This window comes from Hippocampus zosterae, chromosome 10, assembly GCF_025434085.1.
Source record: "Hippocampus zosterae strain Florida chromosome 10, ASM2543408v3, whole genome shotgun sequence".
Classification (NCBI taxonomy): domain Eukaryota; kingdom Metazoa; phylum Chordata; class Actinopteri; order Syngnathiformes; family Syngnathidae; genus Hippocampus; species Hippocampus zosterae.
This window is the reverse complement of record NC_067460.1, coordinates 16,765,101-16,792,496: the sequence shown is the minus strand read 5'-3', so window position 1 is coordinate 16,792,496 and position 27,396 is coordinate 16,765,101. Positions and strand designations below refer to the sequence as shown.

Below are 27,396 nucleotides of genomic sequence, written 5' to 3'. Positions count from 1 at the left end.
CCCGGTCTGCCAATCCAGAGGCACTCTCCCTGTTGACCACGCGATGTTGCAGAGGCGTGTCAACCAGGACAGCCCCACAACATCCAGAGCCTTGAGGAACTCCGGGCGGATCTCATCCACCCCTGGGGCCTTGCCACCGAGGAGCTTTTTAACCACATCGGTGACTTCAACCACAGAGATAGGAGAGCCTACCTCAGAGTCCCCAGGCTCTGCTTCCTCCAAGGAAGGCGTGTTGGTGGAGTTGAGGAGGTCTTCGAAGTACTCTGCCCACCGGTTCACAACGTCCCGAGTCGAAGTCAGCAGTGCCCCATCCCCACTGTACACAGTGTTAGTGGTGCACCAGGGTCCCCGCCTTTGGCTGCCGCCCAGCTCACATTGCACCCGACCCCTTTGGCCCCTCTCATGGGTGGTGAGCCCATGGGAAGGGGGACCCACGTTGCCTCTTCGGGCTGTGCCCGGCCGGGCCCCATGGGTGTAAGCCCGGCCACCAGGCGCCTGCCAACGAGCCCCACCTCCAGGCCTGGCTCCAGAGGGGTGCCCCGGTGACCCGCGTCCGGGCAAGGGAAACCTAGATCCATTTATTTCGATCATCATTGGGGTCTTTGAGCCGTGCTTTGTCTGGCCCCTCACCTAGAACCTGTTTGCCATGGGTGACCCTGCCAGGGGCATAAAGCCCCAGACAACTTAGCTTCTAGGATCATTGAGACACACAAACCCCTCCACCACGGTAAGGTGACGACTCACGGAGGGGCAAATATGAAATCAAAATAAATAATAATGAGGAAAACCTGAACTCATTTGAACATGTTCCCTTTAAACAGGCTTTTAAAATTGAATCATGAGGAACAAAACACTTGTCTTCACGGGGAAATAAATTGTGTACGCACACATACATTTCATTGACGGGATTATGAAATGACCGGGAATATTCACTACTCATCTTCCAAATAAAATATTGAATGTTTCCATGTAGCCCTTGCAATGTGCTCACGTACCCTTGATCGGGAAACACTGAACTACATAATGGCTAAGACATCAACAACAACCTTGCATGCATTGAGGAGGGCCAGCATGAACAGACACAAATTCAAAACGTAAGTGATGGCAACACTGCGGGTTTTACATATGAGACAGACACCAACTCAAAACATATGCAATTTGTACAAGGTGGTTTTAACAAGTTTTTTTTACCCTGTTTGGTCCTTTTTAAAGAATGAGACTTGAGTAAATTCCAAGTTTACCTGACTCAGCCACCTCTGAGATAGGAACACCTAGCTTGTGAGCCATGAATCCCAGGACTGAGAAGACAGCAAAGCCGGCTACTACACTGGTCAAACTGTTCAGCAAACACAGCCACAAGCAGTCCCTGCAACACAAAAAAACCCTCACTTATTTCTGAACCACTCGGATTGAAAGGTTAAAAAAATCAAAAACAACATGTTCTATGTGACCCCATTGGTCTGAACACAGTATTCTGATTCATATTGCGTTTGTGTAGTATGGATTAGGCAGCAAAATCCACCCATTTTTATCTATCGGGAGGCAGCCATGTTGCCAATTCTTGACGACAGAAAATAACATCACTTTTTTTTAACTTAAAATATTTTTGGATTTTCGATGCATGGCCAAGTGTATTCTTTAATATTGTAATATATATATTTAAAAATATATATTAATATAATTATTGATATGCTTTTTGTTCTACATTTCCCTTTCAAAATTTGGCTGCTATAAATTGGGAATTACTCCATTGTGAGACAAATAAAGGTTTTCCTATCTCATCTTAAACATTCGTGATCAAATCAAAATAAAATACAAACACTGTATTGTTAAATTGATACCTTTATTGATAAATTGATATCATGTTATTTTGTTTCTATACTGGATCCCATTGGCAAGTCCAAGTGTTTCTAATTTTTGGGTGGCGAGTGTAGTTTTCTTGCTTCATTGTGACACTAACTTGTAGCAATTGTTTCTCCTGGTGTTGTAGCTGCCCAGTACAGTCAGGGTGCCCACACCAAGGCTGTACGAGAAGAAGATCTGGGAGCCGGCATCAAGCCACACCTGTTTAAAAAGACACCCGTAGAGTGCGTTTTTCTTTTATCACAATGCATGTAACCTAACAGTCCTACTTGAGGGTCTGCGAGTCGCGACGGATCTGGCAGAAGGTAGAACTCCACTCCTTGTCTGGCTCCCGGAAGAGTGAGTCCACGGATCAAAAGGATGAGGAGCATCACATAAGGGAATGTGGCAGTGAAGTACACCACCTGGACAAGAGGACGGTCACAAGACTGCTTGGGCATTTACATTAATTTGTATTTGGTGCCACTTGATGGACTTCACCTTTCCAGTTGATTTGATGCCTTTCCAGATGCAGAAGTAAGAAACGACCCAGGCAGCCAGGAAGCACAAAAGCATCTCCCACCTGATACTGCCAATCTCCTCAATGCCCGATGAAATATTCCACAGTCGACGCCTGGATGGTTTAAAAAAAAACAACAACAGCATATTATATGTCACGTAGAATGTTTTAAAGATGCTATTTTAATGTATTGTCTTCCTTACTCCCAGAACTCCGTTGCTGCTGAGCTACCGTTGGTGTGGTTGGTGAGATTGCGTGTTGTAATGTCAACACAAGCATCTAAAAGAATGACAAATATTTACTCAGAGGCACCGAATACATGTCCCGGAGTTATGTATTCACGATACTTCTTACCTATTCAGGTTACAACAAACAATGTGTGTCCCATTATGCGTGAGTGTGTGTGTGTGTGTGTGTGTGTGTGTTTGAGATGAGGGCAGGGAGTGGTTTGTTTGTCTTTGTGCGTTTTTACCATTTGTAGCATTTCTCTTTAGAATTTGTAAGTTTGCTTCTAATTATTTGATGCGATTGCAGCATTTATTTCTTCAAGCCTTTGTTCTGTGGTTTTATGAGATTGCGTTTGGCAGTCTGCACCATTTCTTGCAGTGTTTTTGTTTCGCAGTACAGGTAGTTTTGTTTGCATCATTCCTGTGTTTGCAGCATTCGGTTGTGAGCAGTGCGGCCATATCTATTCCATATGCATTTCAATAGCCGTCAATTATATGCAGACTTTCGACGTTTGTGTGCCGTCCCACTTCTTATTCCCACAAATGGCATTTAATCCAGGTGGTTCATATTTGTCAACTGTATGCTTTTGTCTTGGAGACGCTCCCCGTAATTAAGAGCGGTATACATAAATTTGGCTCGGTTTGACTTGACATTTGACAGGAATGACTACGCCTTCATCGAAGTTGTAAGATGACAACTTTACATTGTAGCAAAATGGCATTTATTCAGTCTTGTCTCATGACAAGATAATAGGGCAGGTCAAAGTTTCTTGACCAAAAAGGGACATGATGCATTGTGTGCTCGACCTCACCCGTGTTCCAGTAGTTGTCGCAGGTGCTCCAGGGCAGTGGAGAGATGAAGGAGAACGCCAGGTAGAAAAGAGTCGATGCCGTAATAATCGTGTAGGTCATGCAGCTGTAGAACTGGGCCAGTTGCCCCCCATAGCCGATACCTTACAGACAGCGCACATTTGAGGTTCAATATTAAATAATTTTCTTTGCTTGTTTCCGAAAGAAGAAATTCATCTCGGAGCAAAAAATAAAACTTCCGTGTTATTTATTTCGCGTTCTGAAAGATGTTGTATTTTGAAAAATTACCGGATTCACTGTTACATCCGTCTACAATATATCAGGTCGAGGCACGTAATACTTTACCGCTAAAATTAAACCCAGGAGCTAGCAAAGTGAGTAAAAAACAAACGCCTTTGGAAAGTTTCTTTGGGAAGGGAAAAAAGCGCAGCCAGGAGACAGAAAAGGAGCCTACAACTTTCAAGAGAAAGATGGCTACATTTCATAAACAGTATCAGGAGTCCGACTTAAAAATGTCGATTTATCTCAACGGGAGATTCACACGCACCAAGCCCATTCTGCATAATATACGGCGATGCACACCTTCAGCCAGGGGGCACAGCTTCCTCCAGCAGGTGATGGCGCCCTCTTGGGTATGCTGGCCCATGACGGTCTCCAAAAGGAAGAGCGGTACACCGCACGTCACCGCAAACACCAGGTATGGCACCAGGAATGCACCTGAATGTTACACATTATTTTGTGGTACGCACAACTTCTGGAAAAAGCGCCGATCGCCACATTTGCTTACCACCCCCATTTTTGTAGCACAAGTACGGAAACCTCCACACATTGCCCAGGCCCACAATGTTCCCGGCAACGGCCAGAAGAAACTCTACCTTACTTCCCCAGTGTCCTCTCTCATCAACTGCATCGTGGCCAAGCTTTAAGGCACATATTTTGTTCCACATTTTCTAAGGGCGTGACCTGAATCCTACCTTCCGTTTAGCCACTCACTCGCACAGTCAGTGTTGGATTTAGTGATGGGTCGTTCGCGAACGAGCCGGCTCTTTGAAGTGAAGTGTGTGTGTGTGTAACCCTCCCCTTCCGGCTCACAATGAGGTGGGAGCCAGCTTATTGGGAGCCGGCTCCCACCTCATTGGGAGCCAGCTCCCACCTCATTGGGAGCCGGCGCCCACCTCATTGGGAGCCGGAAGGGGAGGGTTACACACACACACACGCGCGCTGCAGTTTAGAAAAGGGGGAGGGTTTAGAGAAGAGACACACACAGCAGCACACTGAGCAGCACACAAGACAGACGAGGAGACGAGAGAGCTAGTTAGTGAAAAAAAAAACACGGTGGAAAGTGGAAAGGTGAGAAAATGGATAGGAAACGCAGTGAAATATGGACTCATTTCAATTTAATTGATAGTTCAAAGGCAGCGTGTAGACTGTGCAAGGTTAAAATATCCCATAGATCAGGCTCCACAAATAACCTGCACAGGCACATCAGAAATGTCCACCCATCAGTACAATTTGAAGAGAAAAGACAAGCAAGGGAACCAGCTATTAATGAAGGTGCTAGTGTGTCTGCAACTGTTGCTGCTGCTGCAATATCACAACTGCCTAGATGTACAACCCAGAGCTCTATGAGCCACTTTATGCAAAAAGCTATAACACCAGCAAAACAGAACACAATTGACGAGGAACTGGGTAAAATGATTGCAAGGGATTTTCATCCATTTCGTGTTGTCTGTGTGTTGTCGCAACATGTGTCCCCTCAGAGAGAATCTTCTCCAAAACAGGGCAAATATTAACAGAGAGGAGAAACAGGATCAACCCCTCAAAGCTGAGGGACTTGGTTTTTCTTCATGCCAATCTTCGCTAAAGACAAGCTAAAACCTTTACCTGGATGCTGCTTTTTTTCTTTTTGTTTTACAAATTTTAATTTATAATTTGTTGTGTGGTATTCAAAGTTTACTTTTATTTTACTGTAAATAGTTAAAAGCTTATAAATATACACATTCAGAGATTGGAACTTTTTGACGACCTTGTTTTGAGATGGGTCTTTGTACTTTGTTTTTATTTTTGTAGCACTCCATGTTGAGTATGTTCAGAAGAATATAAATAAAGCCATATAAATAATAAATATTTGATATAATGTCTATTTTTTTGCATTAGTACTTCATTCATTCATTCATCATCAGGCGCCGACAGGTATGGCAGCCTCGGTCACACGCTCCCTAGTATTATCCCTGTTTTTGTCATTTTCGTTTGTTTTTGGCGACCCTGAGCGGCTTACTTACACGAGGGAAAAGTTGCTGCGCATTGGGGAGTCTACGCTCGGTCTTTTTTCACCAGCACACGAAAATCCACAAGGTTTTTCGGAGCTAATCGCGAGCGGCGCGGCTGCGCTGTACGGAGCATGGAAACGCCGCCGGAGGAGGGGGAAGCGAGCCGGCGTGCTTGTCAAGCTCGGATTTCGAACCCCGGTCCCATCGATCCATCTTGCTAATCTACGATCTCTGCCAAACAAGATGGATGAACTTCTTCTCCTCACAAAGACCAACAAAACCTTTGCACGTTCTGCTGCGCTCTGCTTCACTGAAACCTGGCTCAGTGACCGCCACCCAGATTCCGCGCTACATCTACCCGGCTTCCGCCTTCTCCGAGCCGACCGCGACACGGAGCTATCAGGGAAATCGAAAGGTGGTGGGATTTGCTTCTATATCAATGAAGAATGGTGCACTGATGTCACGAAGCTCGACGCACACTGCAGCCCGGACCTGGAGTCGCTGTCTTTAAACTGCAAGCCATTCTACTCGCCACGTGAGTTCACCTCCTTTTTACTAGTCGGTGTTTACATTGCGCCACAAGCTAACGCTAACACGACGATACAAACGCTAGCCGAACAAGTAAACAAACTCTAACTAAAATACCCAGAGTCACCCCTGATCATTTTGGGAGATTTTAATAGAGCACATCTTAACCGTGAACTTCCCAGATATAAGCAGCACATCGACTGTTTCACCAGAGAAGGCAAGATTCTACACCACTGCTATACAACAATTAAAAATGCATACCGATCGGTCGCCCGTGCAGGATTGGGTATTTCTGACCACAATTTAATCCACTTAATACCTACATACAGACAGAAACTCAAATGTGTTAAACCGGTTGTTAAGACTGTGAAAAAATGGACAGATGAAGCAAAGCTAGCTCTACAAGAATGCTTAGACTGCACTGAATGGGTCGTCTTTGAAACTTCAACGGGCACACTGGATGAATACACAGACACTGTAACATCATACATCAGTTTCTGTGAGGACGTGTGTACCAACGAAGTCCTTCCGCTCCTTCAACAATAACAAGCCATGGTTTACTCCCAAACTCAGGCAACTCAGGAAAGAGAAAGAGGCCGCATATAGAAGTGGAGATCGGGCACTGTACAAACATGCCCAAAACCAATTGACAAAGGAAATTAACATCGCTAAGAGAAGCTATGCAGAGAGGCTGAAAACCCAGTTCTCTGCTAACGACTCTGCATCTGTATGGAATGGCCTGAAAGCAATCACTAACTATAGAATGCCATCCCCCCAAACAGTGAACAATAAGGGTCTTGCTAATGAACTAAACATGTTTTTCTGCCGATTTGAAAAGGACACCCCCATTTCCCACACACACCCACCTCTACCAGAAACCACTCTACCTACCCCCCACCCTCTTTTTCTCCACTACAGATCCACGAACAAGACGTGAGACGGCGCTTCAAGCAGCAAAAGATCAAGAAAGCTCCGGGGCCCGACAAAGTGTCCCCCTCCTGCCTGAAAGTCTGCGCTGACCAGCTGGCTCCGGTCTTCACACAAATCTTCAACAGATCCCTGGAGCTGTGTGAGGTCCCATCCTGCTTCAAACAGTCTACCATCATCCCAGTTCCCAAGAAATCGGCAACATCGGAACTGAACGACTATAGGCCTGTCGCCCTGACGTCTGTGGTCATGAAGTCCTTTGAACGCCTTGTGCTGAACCACCTAAAGAACGTCACTGGACCCCTGCTGGACCCTCTCCAGTTTGCCTACCGGGCAAACAGGTCTGTGGAAGACGCAGTCAACATAGGTCTGCACTACATCCTCAAGCACCTCGACAGCACAGGGACCTACGCAAGGATTCTGTTTGTGGATTTCAGCTCTGCGTTCAACACCATCATCCCGGAACTCATCACCCCCAAACTACTCCACCTCGGTGTGTCCCCTACGATCTGCCAGTGGATCCTCAGCTTCCTGACGGGACGGACACAACAGGTGAGACTGGGAGAAACAACATCATCAATACGCACTACCAGCACTGGAGCCCCACAGGGATGTGTCCTCTCGCCACTGCTCTTCTCTCTCTACACAAACGATTGCACCTCAACAGATCCAGCTGTCAAACTCATAAAGTTCGCAGACGACACCACGGTCATCGGTCTCATCAAAGACGGCGACGAGTCTGCGTACCGCCAACAAGTGGAGCAGCTGGAGCTCTGGTGCAGCCGACACAACCTCGGGCTGAACACGCTCAAGACTGTAGAGATGATCGTGGACTTCAGGAAAGATTCTTCTCCACAGTTGCCCCTCACACTATCCAACTGCCCTGTGTCAACCGTCGAGACCTTCAAGTTCCTGGGAATCACAGTCTCCCAGGACATGAAGTGGGAAGTCAACACCATCTCCATCCTGAAAAGGGCCCGGCAGCGGATGTACTTCCTGAGGCTGCTGAGGAAGCATGGCCTGCCACAGGAGGTGCTACGACAGTTCTACACGGCAGTCATCGAATCAATCCTGTGTTCTTCCATCACGGTTTGGTTTGGGGCCGCCACAAAAAAGGACAAAATCCGACTTCAACGGACAGTTAGGACGGCAGAAAAAATCGTTGGCACCGCCCCACCCACTCTTGAGGACTTGCACACTGCAAGAATCAAGACAAGGGCACGGAAAATCCTCCTGGATCCCCCGCACCCTGCCCACCACCTTTTTCAGCCACTCCCCTCAGGCAGACGCTACAGATCTATGCACACCAAATCCAGTAGACACTTAAACAGCTTCTTCCCTCTTGCCATGAACTCCTTAAACAGTCACTGACGTAGTCACTCTTCTTGCACCACAAAATGGTACTACAAAACTACTGGTTACTCTAAAATGGTTCAATGATTTTGTTGTTTACGATGATACCAGTGCAGCGTGTTATACCGGAGACAAATTCCTTGTGTGTTGTACATACTTGGCCAATAAAGATGATTGTGATTCTGATGATTCTGATTCTGATTCTGATTTTACACATAATATTACGTTATTTTTGGTATTAATTTTATTTAAGCAACAAAAAAACTGAGGAGGAGCCATTTGCGAGCCGAAAAGGAGCCGGAATTCCCATCACTAGTTGGATTCACCTGGCGCTTTAAGAGGGCGGGGGCGCCACTGACAGGCGACCGTTCGCGCGAGGTATAAAAAGCAGAATCGCATTATGTTGCGTTAGTGAATACACTCGCTTCGTCGTCGGCATGGCCCAATGGTAAGCTACGCTTGTACTTTTATTTAACAGAAACTTAAGTTAGCTTTAGATTGATCATGACCGGTTGCTTTGTTTGTCTGCTTTGCATTATGTCCGTTGTGCTTTGTTTGTAATCACTAGTGATGGGTCCATGAGGCCTCATGAGGCGTGTCGACACACTGACACACTGTGTTGATACTGTACTGATACTGTGTCACTGACCACTGCCACCTGCTGGACCTTCAAGATCCCTGCAGCTAACCCATTTAACAGACTGAACTGACTGATAAATTGTTTTGTATATTGAACATATAAAATATACAATTCGGTAATAAATTGGCAAAAGGTGAAGGTAAGATATAAAAAAAGGAAAAGAAAATAGTCATCACAAATATGTGTTCAAAGGAGTAGAAAGAAGCAAAAAACCTACCCCGAGTCCTACCCCTTCTTATATATGAATTGATCATTTTTCTAAATAGGAAAGAAAGTCTAAATACCAACAAATGCTTTTACCCTTATGTATGCTGTACTAATACATTTTTACAACATTAGGTTTGTATATACAGTACATACTCTTTAGAGCACATGTATATGTCGATTTTCTCATATTCATAATGGATGCTACATTTCATTAATATATTAAATAATCTCATCAATGTATTTCTGATGTATTGCTATATTTCATGAGTGTATCGAATTTGTCAGCTTAATTCTGATTTGTGTAGTTGTCTTGTACTACTCTCGAATTCGTTTTTAATCCTCATTCCTCATTTTACTGGTCCGTTTCAGAATCATTCCACAGATTTACACCTATTACAGATACACTCCTTTGTGTGATGTTCGTTCGTGTTTTGGATTTTTTTGTATAGATTAGTACCCCCTAAATTATGACAACTTTCTCGTATTTTAAAAAGCTTCTGGATCTTTTGGCAAAGGTTATTGTGTGCTTTGTACATTAATTGGGCGATTTTGAAGTCAATCAGGTCATGAGATTTCATTGTTTAATTTGATAAACAGTGGATTTGTGGGTTCCGTCTATTTGGAGCCAGTGATTGTTCCGATTGCTTTGTATTGTAGTTTTAAAACAGTGTTTTACTGGCATTTCCCCATATTCCCACACAATAGGTCAAATATGGAAGTAATAAAAGTATAAGGTGTACAAGGATCTCTTATTCAGCACATCCTTAGTTTTTGGGAGGATCCCTATGGTTTGGGATATTTTTCTTTTATTATCTATTATGTAGCTGCCAGCACGGTTTTGCATCTACAACTCTTCCAAAACATTTTCATAAGGTCATTCATCGATTTGATGATGAAGTGTACAATATCATTCACATCCATGCATTCATTTTGCAACATTCAATGTGTTCAAATAATGTGAAGATCATTTGAATGAGGATGCTTGTGGGCTTTTATTTCACAAATTTTTATTGAGAAAAATAAGATGCTCCAATGTTTTAAACTTCAGCCTGTTGCGTCTTTTACAAGCGATTTCTCCTGCAAGGGACGGATGAGGCTGGCGTACAAAGGAACTCCTTTGCAAGGTGGGAGAGGTTTGGGAAAGAAGTGTGTTGGTCCTTCCAGTACAGCTGCTTCCTGGAACCTTGATTGTCAAACATGGAGTGGAGAGTCAACCAATAATAATTACTGGTTGTCAATTAATCATCAACATAGCAACCGTGAAAAGATGAGTGAACGTTTGTATACCTGGCGTAATACCGGGTGTATCGCGAACTTCATTCTCATGCTTGGCCCGATAATGCCTCAGCATGGTGGAGGTGCTTCTGTTGGCGAATTGACTTGGCAAATTCGACATTTCACCTGTAATGAAATGTGAATAAGAAGTAACTAAGAGTTACCTTGAAATGTATTCGGATTAGAATGGTACAACACATGTCAATAATCTGAGAGGCACTCGGCGAGTGCCTCTCGCCGAGAGGCTCTCAGCGACAGAAGGCGATTTGAATAAATAAATAAATAATACCTTATTCTCCAGGACATCAAAATGGTCCCACACGGCGGATGATTTGCGTCTCTGCTCCATAATCGGCAAGGAAGGCAAGGCACGAACACGAAGTCTGCACTGACACGAACTTCGACAAGCGAGCGTGAGTGAGGTCTGGCTTGTTTCGGCAAGTGGCATTGTGTCGCCAAACCCACTTCCTTATAAACACTGTGCGGCGGGCTTTTGCTGCGTCAACGCCCTCTGCACTGAGTCGACGCCCCCTGGACTAAGTGGCGCAGCCTGTACTGTGCCAAGCAGCCGATGCGGTCTAAACTGCACCGGTGCAGTTCACGTGTCAATTAGCAGCCTGGACTGTGTCAACGCAGCCGATGTGTCAATTAGCAGCCTGGACTGTGTCAACGCAGCCGATGTGTCAATTAGCAGCCTGGACTGTGTCAACACAGTTGATGTGTCAATTAGCAGCCTGGACTGTGTCAACGCAGCCGGTGTGTCAATTAGAAGCCTGGACTGTATCAATGCAGTTCACGTGTCAATCACGTGACGTAATGAAGCAGCACATGCATCGACACGTGGTTTGCTCTGTGAGCCCGGCGCATGTGTCAATGCATCGGTGTCGCTGGACCCATCACTAATAAACAGTATCAGGAGTCCGACTTAAAAATGTGGATTTATCTCAACGGGAGATTCACACGCACCAAGCCCACTCTGCATAATATGCGGCGATGGTGAGTCGTATTTTTCATCCACTTTTTATTTGAGCTATATTTTATTTTGGACCCACATTTAAACGTTACCATCGCGACCAGATCGGACGTTCCTCGTATCATGATTCGTGTTTGTTATGTTACGAAAATACCACAGTTTTCATGCAGGTCATACGATATTATTTAATTGTAATTAGCCGCCACTTGAAAGGCCGGTCCCTGACAGTATTGTCTGACATTAAACTGGTCCGTGGGGCAAAAAAGGTTGGGGACCACTGTGTTAGAGAATGGCAAACTCGTACGTGACAGAGTGTTGCACACCTTCAGCAAGGGGGCACAACTTCCTCCAGCAGGTGATGGTGCCCTCTTGGGTATGCTGGCCCATGATGGTTTCCAAAAGGAAGAGCGGTAGACCGCACGTCACCGCAAACACCAGGTATGGCACCAGGAATGCACCTGAATGGTTCATATTCCTTTGAGATTTGGACAACTTTAGTTCGAGAAAATGTTGGTTACCGCCGCCGTTTTTGTAGCACAAGTACGGAAACCTCCACACATTGCCCAGGCCCACAATGTTTCCAGCAACAGCCAGAAGAAATTCCACTTTGTTGCCCCAATGTCCTCTCTCCTCAAGTGCATCTTGGTCCGGTTTTCCACCACAATATTTGCTCCACATTCCTTAAAAGCTCAAAATCAATCCGACCTTCCTTTCAGCCACACACATATGCAACACAAGCCGTCCAGTTGAATTTGTAGACCAAATTTTCAGATAAAGTCACGTAATGAGCAACCGTCCGAGCAGTTAATCAGTTTCAAGAGCAAATATAAATCATTTCCAGAACGGTGGGAACAAGCCTAAAGTAAAAAGGAGAACTTAAAATTCTGAAGAATCAAGATATATTTGTGTCATTGTGCTTTTTAGATATGATCCGACAAGTATGCAGAGTGTGTCAGTGACAATCACTGATTGGCTGTTAGCTAGCAAATGCAAAGCAGCGCATGAGATACAAGCTAAGCAATGGAAAGGAAAAAGGCATTATTGATTAAACTTAGCTCAGAAATAAAAGGGCATTTTCCTTGGACTTGGTCCCGCTTGTGTTGTGGGTGTGTTGTTTGTTGGTACTGGATATGTGTGAATTTTCTTTTTATACATGCGTATGCTTTAACAGTCACTCTTAGTTTAAAATGTCTGTCAGTGTGATTGCAGACGTGGAGAAATAAAAGCAGCATTCAAACGAAGTCCATCTCTCCTTTTGCCCATTCTTAACGTTGAGCCATCCATTCGAAAACTACGAACCCCTAAACTTAACTTTCAATCAAGTACACACAGATAAAATGAAGTGCTTCATATGGATCAATTTTAATATCCCTACTGTATATATTGGGGCATAAAAGGTCCACCGAAATATTCTATACTACAGCAAAATGGATTGGAGGAAAATAAAAGGGATGTATGAGAAAGAAATGGGAGTCTAAATAGGTGATAATTACTGAGATTTCGTGGACTGCGCAAAGTCAGGGTTGACAACTCCGACTTTGAATGATCTGGTAAAGTATGGAGATTTTGACGAATGGTACTTGCACAACAAATCCGTTGCAAGCGTTCCACCTCGCTTTATTCGCTTGCGTTTGACCACAAGAGTTCCTGGTGACGCAGCAACTTCTTTCATGTGACCGTGGTGGTAGTGGACCCAAAAATAAGTAGGGAGGCAGGAGAAGCAGGATATATCATGAACTAAATGTATTAACAAAAAGACACTTGCAGAGAATGAAAAATAGTACCACAAAAACAAACAAGGTTTAGTACTTTGTTTTTCCCAGAGCTGTGAATTTTACATTAAATAAAACGTAAAGCACTCACACGATGTATTTGCTCAGAGAAAACACACCCATTGCTAGGGCAATGGGACCTTGCTTGATGAACAATCCATCATTATAGCCCAGTGGTCAGATAAAAAATGATCTGACAAAATGTTTTGAAACACTTCTGATACTCAATTTGAATGAATATCAAGTTTTATAAAGGATCGTCGGAGATAGGCACTCAGAAATAACGACAAGACACTTCTGGCTACCAATAATAGGCACTTTATTGGTCCCACACAGAAATGATAACACAGTTCAAACAAGTTGTATGAAGCTAAAGATGATATACTCTTACCGTATGCCAGTAGGATGGAGAGCCAACATCCTCAGCAGAGTGAGCTTCGATACTCGCTGGGCGTCCGTACGCTACCCACAGCAGACTCTACTGAGGAGCATCGCTCCCCTCCTTTTATCCTCTAAAGTGTGTGCATCGGGAGGGGCGAGTGGCCATTCTCATCCCTCCCTACGCCACTCTGTTTGTTGTGTAACCAAGTGGCATTGATCACAATCAAGTTTCGACAATTCAAGCAAAGCAGACTATGAAGTCGTCAAAGCAGCATTGATCACAATCAAGTTTCGACAATTCAAGCAAAGCAGACTATGAAGTCGTCAAAACAGGCTCAAGAGTTTATCTCTGAAGTCGTCAAAGCAGGCAAGTTACCAAGTCATGCAATCATCTCAAAGCAGGTTCAAGAGTTTTTCACTGAGAAGATATACATTGATTAAAGAAAACATCACAAAACATCTTAATATACCACAAGATTAGCAAACCATTATTATAAACAATGGCATGAGATTTTTTGGTTTTCGAATGATGTACATAATTTCTGTTGGGCAGTTTGGAATCAGTTCATCTGTGCTGTTTTGTTTTTGTTGATAAATTATTCTTTTTTTCCCCTCTCCCTACCCAGTGTTTTCCTTTCTGAACTCTGACTGTAAATTTCCCCATTGCGGGACAAATAAAGGATATCTTAATCTTAATCTTTATCCTCCTCAGTAGTGTGTTGCAGCATGGTCTCTCTGTTTCGGGCCGGCGAGCCCTCAGGTGGCTTGGGCCAGCACAGGCCATGGAGACGCTACCAAATGGATACAAATGACAATGTTTTAATGAGATATGTCAAAATCATATACACAGCTATTGAAGCAATTATTATTATTATTTTGATCAAGGAAATCATGGTTGTTCTTTCACTTTGCAATATAAGAGGCGGACTTGGCCCACCTGACTGAGGGTTCCCTTGGCAGTACACAGCTTGTACAGCGCCCAGATCGGCACCAGCAGGATGGAGGACAGAGCCATTGTCCAGCCCAACACATAGGCCCAGGTAGGGTATACGTACGAGTGATTGAATGTTAGAGGCTCGTACTCAATTAAATAATATATACAAGTGCCCTGGACACAAAAAAAAGCAAAATAAAAAATTATTAATCAGCGACAGAAATGTATTTTTAAAAAAACGTGTGAAACTGGATTTATAAAGGAATGCCAAGGAACCGATAACATCAGGACAACACCAAATTTACACTCATTAGCCATATCAAAAAGGCAATCTTCGATGCTTCTCAGCCTGGATGCTGAGAAAACCTTAGACAGGGTGGGGTGGGTGTATTTGACGCAGACGTTGTGGGGCATGCGTTTTGGATTCAAGTTTGGAAATTGCATCACATTATTCTATCAGGACCTCAAAGTCCAGAGTGAAAGTTGAGGGATATGTTCGATAAATTATATCTGCAAGGTCTCAAAACTATTTAAATGTGTCCTATTTGCTGATGATACAACTTTCTACTGTTCTGGAATAAATCTGAAACAGCTCCTGACAACCGTAGAAAACAAATTAAACAAATTAAAAAACTGGTTCGACAGAAATAAATTGTCACTTAACCTGAAAAAATCAAAGTCAATTGTTTTTGGCACAAGACCAATCAAACACCAAGCTAAAATTATGGTAAACTCAATTGAAATAGAAAGAGCGTATGAAACCAAGTTTCTCGGATTAGTAATAGACTCAAAACTATGTTGGAAACCACATATCGATACCGTAAAAAGAAAAATAGCCAAGACAGTAGGGATCCTCTACAAAACCAAGGAAGTGCTAAATAAGAGATCTTTGTACACATTATACACTTCATTATTATTACCATATATGACCAACTGTGTGGAAATATGGGGAAATGCCTGCAAAACAAACACACTCCCTATTCTCAAACTACAAAAAAAAAGCAATTCGAATTATTAATAGATCAAAATATACGGAACCCACAAATCCACTATTTATCAAATTAAATACGATGAAATTTTATGACCTGGTTGACTTTAAAATCGCCCAATTAATGTACAAAGCACACAATAACCTGCTCTGCCAAAACATTCAGAAGTTTTCTGAAATTCGAGAAAGCAACTATGAATTAAGAGGTACCAACTTATTCAAAAAACTCAAAACAAGAACAAACATCAAGCAAAGAAGTGTATCTACCAGGTGTTAATCTGTGGAATAATCTCGAAACGGACCTAAAAATGAGTAAATCGCTTGCTGAGTTCAAAAACAAATTCAAAAAAATAGTACAAACAACCTACGTCAATCAGAGTTAAAATGATAAATTCTAAACATTAAATATAATGATAAATCAGAACTAAGTTGATAAATAGAGAAAGTTATTGAAATATCCATTATGAATACAAGAGAAAATTGACACAAGAGTGCCAGGGTGAGGATGTATATAATCCCGATACAAACCAAAAGTTGTAAAAATATCACGGTTAAGGGTAAAGTATGAGCCTAATGGAGACTTCTTACTTTTTCTTTACTGATTGATATAAAAAGGGTAGGACTAGATAAGTTTTTTACTTCATCCTACTCCCTTGAACATAACTGTGTTGAATGAAGACTGATTTCTTTCTTTTTTACTTTTTTATTTACCTTATTTTCTGTCAAATTATTACTGTATATGTTTTATGTTCAATAAACAATATCACATCACAAGTTCTGTCCCTGAAAATGTAATGAATGGACACCAAATATATCCTCCATCAAAAAAAAACCAAATCATTGAGTGTACAAGAAGACAAGACGAATGTCATTAACCAAGTACTCTTCTGATGAGTGCAAGAAAGACTTTAACTTTAAATTGGAAGAAAGCACTTCTACCAACAAAAGTTGAATGGACATTGAGATTAAAAGATATAAAATAGAGTGCTTGACTGCCAAATTACAGATGAAAATGCACCTACTTTGTGTCATGGATTATTCAACAAATGTTCTATTCATTTTAAAGTTAAAAGAAATATTTGTGGTATTCAGCCCCCATTCCACATCCCCTTTCGAATTGGTTAATTAAAATGAATGTATTTATTCATTCTAATCACATTTAAATGTATGTTTTTCCAGCAAAATTAATTTTATTGTAAATTTTAATGGTGGAATAAACAAGTTTACAGGTACAATCACATATGGTGGCCGATTCACATATTACAGCTCAAAACTCAACAAGAAGTCCCACTCACCACTGAAACCAAGGGGCTAATGTAGCGCCAGCAGATTTTGAAGAACGGATTGGGACGATCGCCCGTCATCTCCTCTATGATGCCGCACAGCCGTTCTGCGCCTTCGGTTAGAAGTATGTACAACAGCACATAAAAATGAGCCCATATTTGAACTACTGTAAGACTTGTCGTGCCACTAGAAATTTTAAAAAAGAAAAGTCCATTATAGATTTTGGTAGTGATCATTTTTGACGAGCACAGGGCCAAAACTCAATGTTCACTGCTGTTGCTGTTTCCGGTATCAACCATCTAGCAGGCATGTCCAAAGTCCGGCCCGCGGGCCAAATCCGGCCCGCGGTCGAATTTCATCCGGCCCTCGGCCCCTGTCATAAAATCAGTGCCGTCTGGCCCGCAGTTTGGGCGCAATGGAACACGTGTTGCATTGACTGAGGTCTCGTAGACTGGTGAGTGATGTTTCATAGAGTACTGCTTCCCTCTAGTGGATAAATGAGTAATAGCATTCACTAAATGAGTAATAGCATTTAGACACTAGAGGGCATCACTCACGAGTTAACAAGACATCACTCCGTGTTTATATTGACTGATATGTCATATTTCAAATGATCCTTGCAGTTGTAGATATGTGTATTGCTTGTTCATTTCCCTGTTGTTCGAGTCAAAGGTTTTGTGACTATTGAAAAGTCATGGTGATACATTTTATGTTTCAAATCAATCAATTTGCACTCAGGAGACTTCTGTTTAAGAAAAAGTCAAGTGAATAAGCAGTTGCATGTGATATACCTGTTTCAAATGAACCACAAGAAATTCTTAAGATTTTTGAAATTAAAATAAAAATGGAAATGTGAAACAGACTGGCTTACTAAAATTTGTTGAACAATATTGTTGTTCAATGTAAAGAATGTCAGCCAAGGTCGGCCCCCCGACATTTTATCACATAAAATCTGGCCCCCTTGGCAAAACGTTTGGACACCCCTGATCGACAGTGACTCATACATCAAATTAAAGACCTTGACGAAGGGTAATCAGATCTGTAATTCATTCTGTTAATAAATGACAAATAACCCACACATGTCCCATCAACCTACCAAATATCCAGCCCATTGCCAAGCTTTTAAACGCACAAAGAAGGAGACGGCAGGCTCCATTGCAAGCATAGTAGTCGAAAATCTGGAAGATGTACATCCCTCCCTGAGGACAAAAAAATCCATGAGAATTACTTTTACTCACGGGCCACAATATAAGGGACACCTGTAAAGCATAACAGCTGTAACCCTTGTTTCAATATGCCTTACTAATAAAGTGTCTAATAAGAGTAGTTCGCAACATTGACGATACAACTCTTCCATTTCTGCAAACATTTCTACAATAAAAAAAATCTCTCTCTCTCTACACACACACACACACACACACACATTTATTTCTATTCTCATTTTGATAAGTATCATTGAGTGTTATGTATTTTTAAGGGTACAGTACAGCTAATCAAGCAGTCTACACTAAATACATAGTAGCTACAATAGGTGTCATTCTCTTCGTGCCGTCCAGTGATACGATACAACACAATATTAACAAAAATGGGAGAGGTGAATTCACTTTTGTGAGCAACTCTACATTTGATCATGTGGTGATAATCGACCACCATACTTATGGACTTTGACATGGGCTACTTATTGTCACTACAGATGGATTCAAAGTGAGTTTCGAGCCAAATTCCCACCATGGTGGTCATGTCGAGCTGCAAGAGGAAACATATGAGGCAGAAGAGCAGGACGAAACGTTCATGCCTGCCTGCCCGACGCATCACTGTGGGAAATACATCTGTAAAGGACGTCATCACCACCTCAATGCTGACAAACTGGAGAGAGTGCAGAGCCACAAGATCAGTTCCAAAAAGAAACATGAAGAAATGATGTCAAAGTCAACGTTTCCCAACCTTCTTTGAGACAACGGATATGTTATAAATGACAAAAGCTCACAGCTCACCCCCAAACAAATTGGTCACAAAAAAGAATATACAGTACAAGTACAGTATAATGAACCCACGCATATATGGATTTTGGCAGTCGGCTAATGGCAGATTTTTGGGGGTACATATGTTCTCGTAACAAGCAAGTGATTTGAATGGGGAAAGAGGTTTTCATTTAAAAGTTGTGAGTTCATCGAAACAAACTGAATTTCTTCACTTTAAGTTCATTCACATTTTAAAGTAATGAGAAACTCATCGTGCCCTTTTAGTCAGTCGCACCATATCGAATACAATCATAATCTCACTGAAACATGCATCAGGATTTTTGTGACTCATTAGGCATGAAGAGAAAAAAATCAAAACATTTTAAAGACTTTTCATGGTGTTGGGGACATGTCCACTGTATTGTATCACATGCTTTTGAACAATTGATTTGTCAGAAAACAATTACGAACAATTATGGATCACATTATTTGGATAAAATAACATTTTGGACCAATTTTGTGACATTGGACAATTTTGCTGGGCACAGTGATGAGCACTCACAGAAAACTGATTGAAAATCAGCGGTCAAACCTCTGTGTCCAGGACCAGGAGGAGGAGCATGACGAAGAAGCAGATAGACCACAGGTTAGGCAACGGCATCATGGCCACCGCCTGTGGGTACGCAACGAATACCAAGCCCGGACCTAGAAAAGACATCCACGTGCACCGTCAATACATAACATTCAAATTACAGTATATGAAAAGGACAAACATCTGGGTTCTTAGATTTACTAGCCACTCCTTGTTTTCTCCTCAATGTACAATCGAGCTTGGGGCAATAATATATAAATTATCACTTTGAATATTAATATTTAACATACATTTTCAAATATGAAATCCATCCATTATCTACCGCTTATCCGGGGCCGGGTCGCGGGGGCAACAGTTTTAGCAGGGAAGCCCAGACTTCCCTCTCCCTAGCTACTTCTTCCAGCTCTCCCCGGGGGATCCCGAGTCATTCCCAGGCAAGCTGGGTGACATAGTCTCTCCAGCGTGTCCTGGGTCTTCCTCAGGGTCTCCTCCCGGTGGGACATGACCAGAACACCTCACCGGGGAGGCGCTCAGGAGGCATCCGAATCAGATGCCCAAGCCACCTCATCTGGCTACTCTCGATGTGGAGGAGAAGCGGCTCGACTCTGAGCCCCTCCCGGATGACTGAGCTTCTCACCTTATCTCTAAGGGAGAGCCCGGACACCCTGCGGAGAAAACTCATTTCAGCCGCTTGTATCCGGGATCTCGTTCTTTCGGTCACGACCCATAGCTCGTGACCATAGTTGAGGGTTGGGACGTAGATCGACCGGTAAATTGAGAGCTTCGCCCTTTGGCTCAGCTCCTTCTTCACCACGACAGACCGATACAACGTCCGCATCACAGCAGACGCTGCACCGATCCGCCTGTCGATCTCTCGCTCCCTCCTGCCCTCACTCGTGAACAGACCCCAAGATACTTAAACTCCTCCACTTGGGGCAAAATCTCCCCCCCCCCCGACCCGGAGGGGGCACTCCACCCTTTTCCGACTGAGGACCATGGTTTCAGATTTGGAGGTGCTGATTTTCATCCCAACCGCTTCACACTCGGCTGCGAAACGCTCCAGTGAGAGTTGGAGAGCCCCGTTTGAAGGAGCCAACAGCACCACATCATCTGCAAAAAGCAGGGATGTAATACTGAGGCCCCCAAAACGGACCCCCTCAACGCTTCGGCTGCGCCTAGAAATTCTGTCCATAAAGGTTATGAACAGAATCGGCGACAAAGGGCAGCCTTGGCGGAGTCCTACCCCCACTGGAAACGATTCCGACTTATTGCCGGCAATGCGAACCAAACTCTGACATCGGTGGTATAGTGACCGAACAGCCCGTATCAGGGGGTTCGGTAGCCTATACCCACGAAGCACCCCCCACAGAACTCCCCGAGGGACACGGTCAAACGCCTTCTCCAAGTCCACAAAACACATGTAGACTGGTTGGGCGAATTCCCACATACCCTCAAGGACCCTGCTAAGGGTGTAGAGCTGGTCCACTGTTCCACGGCCGGGACGAAAACCACACTGCTCCTCCTCAATCTGAGGCTCGACTTCCTGACGGACCCTCCTCTCCAGCACCCCTGAATAGACCTTACCAGGGAGGCTGAGGAGTGTGATCCCTCTGTAGTTGGAACACACCCTCCGGTCCCCCTTTTTAAAAAGAGGGACTACCACCCCGGTCTGCCAATCCAGAGGCACTCTCCCTGTTGACCATGCGATGTTGCAGAGGCGTGTCAACCAGGACAGCCCCACAGCATCCAGAGCCTTGAGGAACTCCGGGCGGATCTCATCCACCCCTGGGGCCTTGCCACCGAGGAGCTTTTTAACCACATCGGTGACTTCAACCACAGAGATAGGAGAGCCTACCTCAGAGTCCCCAGGCTCTGCTTCCTCCAAGGAAGGCGTGTTGGTGGAGTTGAGGAGGTCTTCGAAGTACTCTGCCCACCGGTTCACAACGTCCCGAGTCGAAGTCAGCAGCGCCCCATCCCCACTGTACACAGTGTTAGTGGTGCACCAGGGTCCCCGCCTTTGGCTGCCGCCCAGCTCACATTGCACCCGACCCCTTTGGCCCCTCTCATGGGTGGTGAGCCCATGGGAAGGGGGACCCACGTTGCCTCTTCGGGCTGTGCCCGGCCGGGCCCCATGGGTGTAAGCCCGGCCACCAGGCGCCTGCCAACGAGCCCCACTTCCAGGCCTGGCTCCAGAGGGGGGCCCCGGTGACCCGCGTCCGGGCAAGGGAAACCTAGATCCATTTATTTCGATCATCATTGGGGTCTTTGAGCCGTGCTTTGTCTGGCCCCTCACCTAGAACCTGTTTGCCATGGGTGACCCTGCCAGGGGCATAAAGCCCCAGACAACTTAGCTTCTAGGATCATTGAGACACACAAACCCCTCCACCACGGTAAGGTGACGACTCACGGAGGGGCAAATATGAAATCAAAATAAATAATAATGAGGAAAACCTGAACTCATTTGAACATGTTCCTTTTAAACAGGCTTTTAAAATTGAATCATGAGGAACAAAACACTTGTCTTCACGGGGAAATAAATTGTGTGCGCACACATACATTTCATTGACGGGATTATGAAATGACCGAGAATTTTCACTACTCATCTTCCAAATAAAATATTGAATGTTTCCATGTAGCCCTTGCAATGTGCTCACGTACCCTTGATCGGGAAACACTGAACTACATAATGGCTAAGACATCAACAACAACCTTGCATGCATTGAGGAGGGCCAGCATGAGCAGACACACAAATTCAAAACGTAAGTGATGGCAACACTGCGGGTTTTACATAAGAGACAGACACCAACTCAAAACATATGCAATTTGTACAAGGTGGTTTTAACAAGTTTTTCTTACCCTGTTTGGTCCTTTTTAAAGAGTGAGACTTAAGTAAATTCCAAGTTTACCTGACTCAGCCACCTCTGAGATAGGAACACCTTGCTTGTGAGCCATGAATCCCAGGACTGAGAAGACAGCAAAGCCGGCTACTACACTGGTCAAACTGTTCAGCAAACACAGCCACAAGCAGTCCCTGCAACACAAAAAAAAACCCTCTTATTTCTGAACCACTCGGATTGAAAGGTTAAAAAATCAAAAATGTTATTTACAACATGTTCTATGTGCCCCCATTGGTCTAAACACAGTATTCTGATTAATATTGCGTTTGTGTAGTATGGATTAGGCAGCAAAATCCACCCATTTTTATCTATCGGGAGGCAGCCATGTTGCCAATTCTTGACGACAGAAAATAACATCACTTTTTTTTTAACTTAAAATATTTTAGGGTTTTCGATGCATGGCCAAGCGTATTCTTTAATATTGTAATATATATATTTAAAAAAATATATTAATATAATTATTGATATACTTTTTGTTCTTCTACATTTCCCTTTCAAAATTTGGCTGCTATAAATTGGGAATTTCGCCATTGTGAGACAAATAAAGGTTTTCCTATTTCATCTTAAACATTCGTGATCAAATCAAAATAAAATACAAACACTGTATTGTTAAATTGATACCTTTATTGATAAATTGATATCATGTTATTTTGTTTCTATACTGGATCCCATTGGCAAGTCCAAGTGTTTCTAATTTTTGGGTGGCGAGTGTAGTTTTCTTGCTTCATTGTGACACTAACTTGTAGCAATTGTTTCTCCTGGTGTTGTAGCTGCCCAGTACAGTCAGGGTGCCCACACCAAGGCTGTACGAGAAGAAGATCTGGGAGCCGGCATCAAGCCACACCTGTTTAAAAAGACACCCGTAGAGTGCGTTTTTCTTTTATCACAATGCATGTAACCTAACAGTCCTACTTGAGGGTCTGCGAGTCGCGACGGATCTGGCAGAAGGTAGAACTCCACTCCTTGTCTGGCTCCCGGAAGAGTGAGTCCACGGATCAAAAGGATGAGGAGCATCACATAAGGGAATGTGGCAGTGAAGTACACCACCTGGACAAGAGGACGGTCACAAGACTGCTTGGGCATTTACATTAATTTGTATTTGGTGCCACTTGATGGACTTCACCTTTCCAGTTGATTTGATGCCTTTCCAGATGCAGAAGTAAGAAACGACCCAGGCAGCCAGGAGGCACAAAAGCATCTCCCACCGGATACTGCCAATCTCCTCAATGCCCGATGAAATATTCCACAGTCGACGCCTGGATGGGTTGAAAAAACAACAACAGCATATTATATGTCACGTAGAATGTTTTAAAGATGCTATTTTAATGTATTCTCTTCCTTACTCCCAGAACTCCGTTGCTGCTGAGCTACCGTTGGTGTGGTTGGTGAGATTGCGTGTTGTAATGTCAACACAATCATCTAAAAGAATGACAAATATTTACTCAGAGGCACCGAATACATGTCCCGGAGTTATGTATTCACGATACTTCTTACCTATTCAGGTTACAACAAACAATGTGTGTCCCATTATGCGTGAGTGTGTGTGTGTGTGTGTGTGTGTGTGTGTGTGTGTTTGAGATGAGGGCAGGGAGTGGTTTGTTTGTCTTTGTGCGTTTTTACCATTTGTAGCATTTCTCTTTAGAATTTGTAAGTTTGCTTCTAATTATTTTACGCGATTGCAGAATTTATTTCTTCAAGCTTTTGTTCTGTGGTTTTATGAGATTGCGTTTGGCAGTCTGCACCATTTCTTGCAGTGTTTTTGTTTTGCAGTACAGGTAGTTTTGTTTGCATCATTCCTGTGTTTGCAGCATTCGGTTGTGAGCAGTGCGGCCATATCTATTCCACATGCATTTGAATAGCCGTCAATTATATGCAGACTTTCGACGTTTGTGTGCCGTCCCAGTCCGTATTCCCACAAATGACATTTAATCCAGGTGGTTCGTATTTGTCAACTGTATGCTTTTGTCTTTGAGACGCTCCCCGTAATTAAGAGCTGTATACATAAATTTGGCTCGGTTTGACTTGACATTTGACAGAAATGACTACGCCTTCATCGAAGTTGCAAGATGACAACTTTACATTGTAGCAAAATGGCATTTATTCAGTCTTGTCTCATGACAAGATAATAGGGCAGGTCAAAGTTTCTTGACCAAAAAGGGACATGATGCATTGTGTGCTCGACCTCACCCGTGTTCCAGTAGTTGTCGCAGGTGCTCCAGGGCAGTGGAGAGATGAAGGAGAACGCCAGGTAGAAAAGAGTCGATGCCGTAATAATCGTGTAGGTCATGCAGCCGTAGAACTGGGCCAGTTCCCCCCCATAGCCGATACCTTACGGACAGCGCACATTTGAGGTTCAATATTAAATAATTTTCTTTGCTTGTTTCCGAAAGAAGAAATTCATCTCGGAGCAAAAAATAAAACTTCCGTGTTATTTATTTCGTGTTCTGAAAGATGTTGTATTTTGAAAAATTACCGGATTCCCTGTTACATCCGTCTACAATATATCAGGTCGAGGCATGTAATACTTTACCGCTAAAATTAAACCCAGGAGCTAGCAAAGTGAGTAAAAAACAAACGCCTTTGGAAAGTTTCTTTGGGAAGGGAAAAAAGCGCAGCCAGGAGACAGAAGAGGAGCCTATGACTTTCAAGAGAAAGACGGCTACATTTCATAAACAGTATCAGGCGTCCGACTTAAAAATGTGGATTTATCTCAACGGGAGATTCACACGCACCAAGCCCATTCTGCATAATATGCGGCGATGCACACCTTCAGCCAGGGGGCACAGCTTCCTCCAGCAGGTGATGGCGCCCTCTTGGGTATGCTGGCCCATGACGGTCTCCAAAAGGAAGAGCGGTACACCGCACGTCACCGCAAACACCAGGTATGGCACCAGGAATGCACCTGAATGTTACACATTATTTTGTGGTACGCACAACTTCTGGAAAAAGCGCCGATCGCCACATTTGCTTACCACCCCCATTTTTGTAGCACAAGTACGGAAACCTCCACACATTGCCCAGGCCCACAATGTTCCCGGCAACGGCCAGAAGAAACTCTACCTTACTTCCCCAGTGTCCTCTCTCATCAACTGCATCGTGGCCAAGCTTTAAGACACATATTTTGTTCCACATTTTCTAAGGGTGTGACCTGAATCCTACCTTCCGTTTAGCCACTCACTCGCACTGTCAGTGTTGGATTTAGTGATGTGTCGTTCGCGAACGAGCCGGCTCTTTGAAGTGAACGATGGAAGCCAGCTCCCACCTCATTGGGAGCGGCTCTCACCTCATTGGGAGCCGGCTCCCACCTCATTGGGAGCCTGTTCCCACCTCATTGGGAGCCGGAAGGGGAGGGTTACACACACACACACACACACACACACGCGCTGCAGTTTAGAAAAGGGGGAGGGTTTAGAGAAGAGACACACACAGCAGCACGCAAACAAGACAGACGAGGAGACGAGAGAGCTAGTTAGTGAAAAAAAACATGGTGGAAAGTGGAAAGGTGAGAAAATGGATAGGAAACACAGGACTCATTTCAATTTAATTGATAGTTCAAAGGCAGCGTGTAGACTGTGCAAGGTTAAAATATCCCATAGATCAGGCTCCACAAATAACCTGCACAGGCACATCAGAAATGTCCACCCATCAGTACAATTTGAAGAGAAAAGATAAGCAAGGGAACCAGCTATTAATGAAGGTGCTCGTGTGTCTGCAACTGTTGCTGCTGCTGCAATATCACAACTGCCTAGATGTACAACCCAGAGCTCTATGAGCCACTTTATGCAAAAAGCTATAACACCAGCAAAACAGAACACAATTGACGAGGAACTGGGTAAAATGATTGCAAGGGATTTTCATCCATTTCGTGTTGTCTGTGTGTTGTCGCAACATGTGTCCCCTCAGAGAGAATCTTCTCCAAAACGGCAAATATTAACAGAGAGGAGAAACAGGATCAACCCCTCAAAGCTGAGGCACTTGGTTTTTCTTCATGCCAATCTTCGCTAAAGACAAGCTAAAACCTTTACCTGGATGCTGCTTTTTTTCTTTTTGTTTTACAAATTTTAATTTATAATTTGTTGTGTGGTATTCAAAGCTTACTTATATTTTACTGTAAATAGTTAAAAGCTTATAAATATACACATTCAGAGATTGGAACTTTTTGACGACCTTGTTTTGAGATGGGTCTTTGTACTTTGTTTTTATTTTTGTAGCACTCCATGTTGAGTATGTTCAGAAGAATATAAATAAAGCCATATAAATAATAAATATTTGATATAATGTCTATTTTTTTGCATTAGTACTTCATTCATTCATTCATCATCAGGCGCCGACAGGTATGGCAGCCTCGGTCACACGCTCCCTAGTATTATCCCTGTTTTTGTCATTTTCGTTTGTTTTTGGCGACCCTGAGCGGCTTACTTACACGAGGGAAAAGTTGCTGCGCATTGGGGAGTCTACGCTCGGTCTTTTTTCACCAGCACACGAAAATCCACAAGGTTTTTCGGAGCTAATCGCGAGCGGCGCGGCTGCGCTGTACGGAGCATGGAAACGCCGCCGGAGGAGGGGGAAGCGAGCCGGCGTGCTTGTCAAGCTCGGATTTCGAACCCCGGTCCCATCGATCCATCTTGCTTATCTACGATCTCTGCCAAACAAGATGGATGAACTTCTTCTCCTCACAAAGACCAACAAAACCTTTGCACGTTCTGCTGCGCTCTGCTTCACTGAAACCTGGCTCAGTGACCGCCACCCAGATTCCGCGCTACATCTACCCGGCTTCCGCCTTCTCCGAGCCGACCGCGACACGGAGCTATCAGGGAAATCGAAATGTGGTGGGATTTGCTTCTATATCAATGAAGAATGGTGCACTGATGTCACGAAGCTCGACGCACACTGCAGCCCGGACCTGGAGTCGCTGTCTTTAAACTGCAAGCCATTCGACTCGCCACGTGAGTTCACCTCCTTTTTACTGGTCGGTGTTTACATTGCGCCACAAGCTAACGCTAACACGACGATAC

The 27,396-nt window shown here is 43.8% G+C and overlaps 1 protein-coding gene and 1 long non-coding RNA gene across 6 annotated transcripts in view; both read right to left on the bottom strand.

Moving 5' to 3' along the window:
- LOC127608768 (sodium- and chloride-dependent GABA transporter 3-like) overlaps nt 1-25,578 on the bottom strand; it is a 32,814-nt gene extending 7,236 nt beyond the window's left edge. Inside the window, exons 1-13 of one of the 5 annotated variants that reach the window (XM_052078124.1) lie at nt 25,354-25,578; nt 25,149-25,283; nt 24,569-24,709; nt 23,725-23,800; nt 23,505-23,637; nt 23,294-23,428; nt 23,122-23,225; nt 22,391-22,515; nt 19,485-19,597; nt 18,660-18,797; nt 18,028-18,130; nt 16,943-17,043; nt 14,663-14,833 (exon numbers count right to left, since the gene is read on the bottom strand). In XM_052078124.1, the coding sequence (XP_051934084.1) occupies nt 14,663-14,833; nt 16,943-17,043; nt 18,028-18,130; nt 18,660-18,797; nt 19,485-19,597; nt 22,391-22,515; nt 23,122-23,225; nt 23,294-23,428; nt 23,505-23,637; nt 23,725-23,800; nt 24,569-24,709; nt 25,149-25,283; nt 25,354-25,513 (1,635 nt within the window). In that variant the 5' untranslated portion in view covers nt 25,514-25,578. Of the gene's footprint in view, nt 1-1,241; nt 1,367-1,960; nt 2,065-2,132; nt 2,268-2,343; nt 2,477-2,565; nt 2,642-3,401; nt 3,543-3,981; nt 4,117-4,186; nt 4,400-12,090; nt 13,100-14,662; nt 14,834-16,942; nt 17,044-18,027; nt 18,131-18,659; nt 18,798-19,484; nt 19,598-22,390; nt 22,516-23,121; nt 23,226-23,293; nt 23,429-23,504; nt 23,638-23,724; nt 23,801-24,568; nt 24,710-25,148; nt 25,284-25,353 lie in introns of those variants that run through there. The other 4 variants (XM_052078122.1, XM_052078123.1, XM_052078121.1 and 1 more) reach the window with 4 other exon arrangements.
- LOC127608774 (uncharacterized) lies at nt 10,329-11,120 on the bottom strand. Its single transcript, XR_007964329.1, has 3 exons — nt 10,889-11,120; nt 10,612-10,725; nt 10,329-10,507 (listed from the first exon to the last, which is right to left on the bottom strand). It is a non-coding gene; the product is annotated as an uncharacterized LOC127608774 (long non-coding RNA).
- Nucleotides 25,579-27,396: the final 1,818 nt, after the last annotated feature.